The sequence below is a fragment of the Colobus angolensis genome, unplaced genomic scaffold (genome assembly GCF_000951035.1).
Source record: "Colobus angolensis palliatus isolate OR3802 unplaced genomic scaffold, Cang.pa_1.0 Scaffold36, whole genome shotgun sequence".
NCBI classification, from domain to species: domain Eukaryota; kingdom Metazoa; phylum Chordata; class Mammalia; order Primates; family Cercopithecidae; genus Colobus; species Colobus angolensis.
Window position 1 is genome coordinate 4,357,266 of NW_012116932.1, and position 6,108 is coordinate 4,363,373.

General features: G+C 44.8%; 1 protein-coding gene across 3 annotated transcripts in view; it reads right to left on the bottom strand.

The window, feature by feature from the left end:
• The window catches only part of RPSA (ribosomal protein SA), a 6,260-nt gene extending 1,183 nt beyond the window's left edge, over positions 1-5,077 (bottom strand). Inside the window, exons 1-4 of one of the 3 annotated variants that reach the window (XM_011953275.1) lie at positions 5,004-5,077; positions 3,996-4,162; positions 3,051-3,169; positions 637-882 (exon numbers count right to left, since the gene is read on the bottom strand). In XM_011953275.1, coding sequence (XP_011808665.1) covers positions 637-882; positions 3,051-3,169; positions 3,996-4,128 — 498 coding nt within the window. In that variant the 5' untranslated portion in view covers positions 4,129-4,162; positions 5,004-5,077. Of the gene's footprint in view, positions 1-636; positions 883-3,050; positions 3,170-3,995; positions 4,179-5,003 lie in introns of all 3 variants that reach the window. The other 2 variants (XM_011953277.1, XM_011953276.1) reach the window with 2 other exon arrangements.
• Positions 5,078-6,108: the final 1,031 nt, after the last annotated feature.

The following is a 6,108-nucleotide window of genomic DNA, read 5'->3' on the forward strand; positions in this document are numbered from 1 at the left end:
AAAAAAAAAAAAAAAAAAAAACAAGGAACATTATAATCAGGGATTTTCAACCAACCTGTCTGCACATTGGAATCATAGGGATTGAAAAAAGCAAACAAAAAAAAAAACCACACACAGTTTTCAGGACTTCACCACACACTACTATATGAGATCTCTGGGAGAAATGCCTGGACACTAGCATTGAAAAAAAACAAAACAAAAAAAACTCTAGGCAATTCTTAAGCACAACTAGGATTATAAATCAACCAATTTGAACCACACACAACCCACCTTTTTAGAATCTTATAGTAGAATCCATCAAGTTGGTGTAAAAACAGAAAGGCCAAATGCCTGAGGCCTGAGCAAGAAACATGGGCAAAGGCAGAAGAAAATACACTATTTTTGAAATGTTTTCATCTCTCCACAAAGCTGTCATGCAGTAATGTTATACTTGTAGCAAGAATTACTATCAAACTCCACTCATTGGGCCAAAGACCCTTGTGGTGTTAGCGAAAAACTTGCCCCTCATGTAGCACACTACCTACACTTGCGAGTTCATCGGCCAGTCAGTAGCCTCAACTCCAAGCTCTAACAATGTGCACAGCAATGTTTTTTCTAGAGCATGCATTCGCAAACTCTAGATCATAAAATCATTACCTTGTTGTTGCATGGGATGGCAATGTCCACATAGCGCAGAGGAGAATCTGTGTTACACAGAGCAATGGTAGGTAGGTTAACATAAGATGCCTCCGTAAGAGGCTGGTGGTCGGCCCTGGGGTCAGTAACCACAAGAAGCCGTGGCTCCCGGAAGGCTGCCTGGATCTGGTTAGTGAAGGTTCCAGGAGTGAAGCGGCCAGCAATTGGAGTGGCTCCCGTGGCAGCAGCAAACTTCAGCACGGCCCTCTTTGAAGAATTTAAAAGTTAATGGTACTCCAGAGATATTTCATAGCAACTCCCCATATGCTGACACCAGTTCTGTAATCATATGAAAAACCTATCTAGCTGAAACCCTCAAATATCTCTTCCTCAAAAATGAAAGCAAAAAGCATTAATTCCTCTATGTCCTCTAAGTTAACTGAAAAGTACTTACAATGCCTTCACCTCTAGGCCCTCTGCTTGGAATGCACTTCCCACCCCCACTTCTCTCAGGTGTCTGGTTCACTGGCTTCCTTGTATCTGGAGGCTCCAGAACCACATTTGCCAGGTTCTAAGAACCAAGTGGGTGATTTTTTGAGTAAACTGAGCAGGACATTCACATGCCTCCAAGTTCCTCACATGGTTGTGAGAACACATCTAACAGAATAACCTTCGTACCAGCAGGAAGCACTTCTGGGCACTGGCCAACTTAATCACTACTACTCCATATAAAGCAGGCACATACCCAGCTTTCCTTAACCTGTCTTACTTCTCCAGAGATTTCCCGCATACATTCAAAAAGACAGGCTTGTTTTTCTATTATCCCAAGCACCCAGCAACACTACCTGGCCCAATCTAGATGCTCAGTACATTTTTCTCAAGCAAGCAAAAACTGTCACTCAGTTCATTCTACAGCAATAACTAAAATTGCCTTTTTTCTACTGTGTACCAAACTGTGTGGTCCCAGTATCAAGTCAGTTTCAGGAATAACCCTCTGCAAAAACACGCATGGGAAACTGTCCTGTCAACATCGATATAAAGTCTTCACTACGTGATTTTTAAATCTGTCAAAATAGTTGAGTTGAATAAAATCCTGTTAGAATTCTTAGAATTCAAGAAATCTACTAGTTTTCTCAACAGAAAAAATGTTAAAATAGAGCTGTGGCAAAAAAAAAAAAAAAAAGATTCAAGTTTTACTAACTAATCATTTCTTAAAAATACAAATTAAGGTATTTTTCATTCAAGTTGTCAAAGATGGCCTCACTCTTGTCACTCAGGTTGGAATGCAGTAGACAGTCTTGGCTCCCTGCTGCCTTAACCTCCTGGGTTCAAGCAATCTTCCCACCTCAGCCTCAGCTGAGACTACAGGCATGTGACACCACACCCAGCTGGTTTTTATTTTTGGTAGAGACGTAGTCTTGCCACATTGCTCACCCTGGTCTCGAACTTCTGGGCTCAAAGCAAGCCACCAGTCTCGGCCTCACAAAGTACCCATATTACAAAAGCATGAGCCACCTACGACCAGTTTTTTTTTTTTTTTTTTTTAAAGAGACAGGATCTCACTCTGTGCCCCAGGCTTGTAGTGACAAAATCATAACTTACTGCACGCAGCCCCCAACTCCTGGACTTGATGGATCTCTCGCCACAGACTCCCAATTAACGGGAACTATAGGTGAATGCCACCATGACTGGCTAAGATTCCTAAAAAATTTTTGCTTATGAAACGTGGATAAGACAAAGACTACTGTCCTAATCTAATAAAATCTTACTAAAAAATGTTGCAGTTGACACCAAATTTCTGTCCCAGTATTTCATCGTTTTAAGGTAAAAACTCTGACTATGGGAAAATGTGATAAACCACTTTAATAGGATAATTTCTAGATATTTAGTGACACAAGTCTACACGGAATGAAATTATAAAGTTCAACATACTGCCAGATGCCCAGCATGTATGTTGAAAAGGTCTTACAGGCTTGGCACAGTGGCTCACACCTGTAATCCTAACACTTTGGGAGGCTGAGGTGGGAGGATCACTTGAGGTCAGGAGTTCAAGACCAGCCTGGCCAAATGGTGAAACCATGTCTCTCTTAAAAATACAAAAACCAGCTGGGCATGGTGGCACACGCCTGTAATCCCAGCCATTCGGGAGGCCGAGGCAGGAGAATCCCTTGAACTCAGGAGGCAAAGGTTGCAATGAGCCGAGATCACACCACTGCACTCCAGGCTGGGCAAGGGGCTACAGAGCAAGAGACTGTCTTAAAAACAAAACAAAACAAAGAGGAAAGGCCATAACAGCGATTTCTACGGCTCAATCCAACTTAAGATCGCTGAACAGTGGAATTTGAGTTATTTCTATTTTCTTATACCTTTCTGTGTCTCACAATGTCTGTAAGCTTCATTTCTATAATACAAAATCTAATCACTGTCCCACAAACCTGGCCAGTATTCCTGGAGGATATAACACTGACATCAGCAGGGTTTTCAATGGCAACAATAGCACGGGCTGCCAGCAGAAGCTTCTCCCAGGTCCTCTTCAGATTTATGATGTAGATGCCTAAGTCAGGGCAGAAGGATTTGTAACACTTGACCCGGCTGTGCAAACATTCTTTGCAAGTTCAGTGTATGTGGCAGCAAGTACTACCAAACTCCAGTCATAGAGGTAACCTCTACTGGTGTTAGCGAAAATCCTGCCATTAATGTAGCACACTTCCGACACTCAGAAGTTCATGAGCCAAGACTGGCCTCCACCCTGAGCTTTAATAGTGTGCAGCCGAGATTCAGTTGGCTAAATCCATCTCTCCTTTCTCCTTCCCTGTCCTTACTGTCCATCAGTGGTTCTTAAGAATCCACTTCCTGACTTTCTGCCACTCTTTCTCTTTTATCATCTTCACTGATGCAAGATTCATCCTAAATCTCCTTCATAGCATGTCACTCCCAAATCCTTGGTAGCTTTATCTCTAAAGTAAGTGCCTTAGCCAACTTAATGCCTTCCTTCCTCTGGTTCTTCCAAGCTATATTGTTTATCCCCACCTCTTACCACACTTTCCACTCAAAATTCAGTTCAATAGTCTGTTTAAGTACCTATGAAGTTGAAGGCACTATGGGAGCTATTAGAAACTCAGCTCATCAACTTTCTCAAGTTCACGACCCAACTCAAGTCCCATAACGCGGGCAACTGACGTATTCTTCCCCTGGAGCAGGAATCTTTTCTCCCAATAACAATCAGAACATTTATTTAAAGTATGTTTTCAACCTAGGAGTCTGGTTTCATTTGAGGAAGAGATGATACAAAGAAATTACCCAGAACTAACCACAAGAATACGCAAGGTCAAAATCTGTACTTACAGCTGGAGTAACAAAAAATTAAAGCAATGACTAACCATCACTTTTCCTTTTATAGATGTACTGTTCCATCTGGAAGTCAAGATTGGTGCCACCTAAGTGGGTTCCTGCTGCAAGGAACTTAAGGACATCTTCCTCCTTCATTTGCAGGACATCAAGGGCTCCGGACATTGTGAAAAGTTTCCCTTTAAGTTACGACGGGAATCTGAAACGAGAGCAATCTATTTCTTTTCACTGCAGTGAGTTCAGTGGGGTACACCCTTAAAAGCAACCAAAGACTCCATTTCCTACAGTGTCAGGCATTGAGCTTACAGTGTAGTGTAGTGGCAAAGTAACCGATACGTGTCGTGTATTAGGGAATAGCGCACATCTTACTGAGGAAATGATGTGGACTGCAGAATAACCGAATAATAAAACTAAACGAAATTAGCGAATGGAAATTCAACACTTCTCAAGATAGGAATTAAGGTACAGTTCCGGATGCGCCAAGTTAACTAGATATACAAGACTATATTTGGAATATGGAAACTAAAGGCAAAAAATGTATGAATTGGTTTCAGATATTTTCAAGCAGATTGTAGGCGGGTGCTTTGGAATTACTTCGCTGTGCCGTCACCACTTGTTTGTCTCAAAACCCAAGAACCTTAACTCCTGACCCACACGGCGTGAACGGGAAAACCCAACCAGTCCAAGTCGCCGGTGTAAATCAGAGCCTGAGCCTCGACTCACCGCCGTGTGGGGGTCCGAGGGAAAACAACACGGAATGTTAGTCCGCTTTCTGAACTCCCGCCCACACGCGGCCTGGCCCGAACCCCAGCTCCGAGCCTCCGCTGGAGGGCGACCTCCACCCGCTCCCGGGGCACTGTGGGAACCCGCCGGCCGGAGCCTGGCCACGTGCAGGCCGCAGGCCTAAGGTGGGGCGCGCCGGGCGAGAGACAGACCCGGTCTGACCGGCTTTCATAACTAGTCTTCGCACCCTTCATTTGAGCAGGAAAAGCTCATTTTTCTAGCCTTGGGAGGCGCCAGGGACACCACAAGAAACTCACCCGAACAACGCCGTATGGACCCCTCCGTAGGTAGCGCGGAAAGGGCAGGCGAAGGAAATGACGTTCTTATATACTCCCTTGTCAGCCAATGGCAAAGAAAGTCGAGCGGAAGAAGGGCGGAGCCGGAGAAGAGCGCTGCCGGGACTGGGCTCCTTCTTCAGGAAGGCGGGCTTGCGGCGCAGGCGCGGACTTCTGGGCTGTAGCCGGTAGCCGCGGCCTGGTGGGATCTGGGGAGCTATTGTAACTGGGGTTTCTCGTGTCACAGCGGCGCCCTGTGCGTAATTCCTGTCCAGAGCGCGGAACTGAAGCTAGCCAGCCAGGCGGGGCGTTCTTACCCAGCTCCTTGTACCTGCGAATTTGAGCGGCTTTCTCGCCTAAGCTGCAGTTTCCTACCTGAAACGTAGGAAGGTTTGTTCGACACAACAAACTGTTAGGTAAACAAAAACTTGAAGATTTATTTGATTTTCCTGAAGAACAGTTTAACAGGATGTAATTCAGATTTAAATGTTCACTTAGGTGAAGTTTCCCAGAAAAAGTTAAAAAGGACAAGATTGAACAGATGGTATGGATTATATCTATCTGTCATCTACCTATCTTTTTTTTTTTTGGTCGAAGAAAAATTTTTGCAGTATCTATCGGTAGGAGATAAGTTTGCCGGGCGCGGTGGCTTGTGCCTGTAATCCCAGCACTTTGGGAGGCCAAAGTGGATTGCCTGAGCTCAGAAGTTCAAGACTAGCCTGGGAAACATGGGGAGACCCCGACTCCACAAAAAGTACAAAAATTAACCTATCATGATGGTGCATGCCTGTAGTCCCAGCTACTCAGGAGGCTGAGGCGGGAGGATAGCTTGAGCCCAGAGGTCAAGGCTGCAGTGAATATGATTGCAGCGCTGCACTCCAGCCTGGGCAACAGAGTGAAATCCTGTCTCCAAAAAACAAACAGAAAATAGGAGTTAATTGAAGGGGCGCGGTGGCTGTAATCCCAGCACTTTGGGAGGCTGATCTCTTGAGGCCAGGAGTTCAGGAGACCAGCCTGGCCAACGTGGTGAAACCCGGTATCTACTAAAAACTCAACTAAAAATACAAAACTTAGCCGGGCGTGGTGG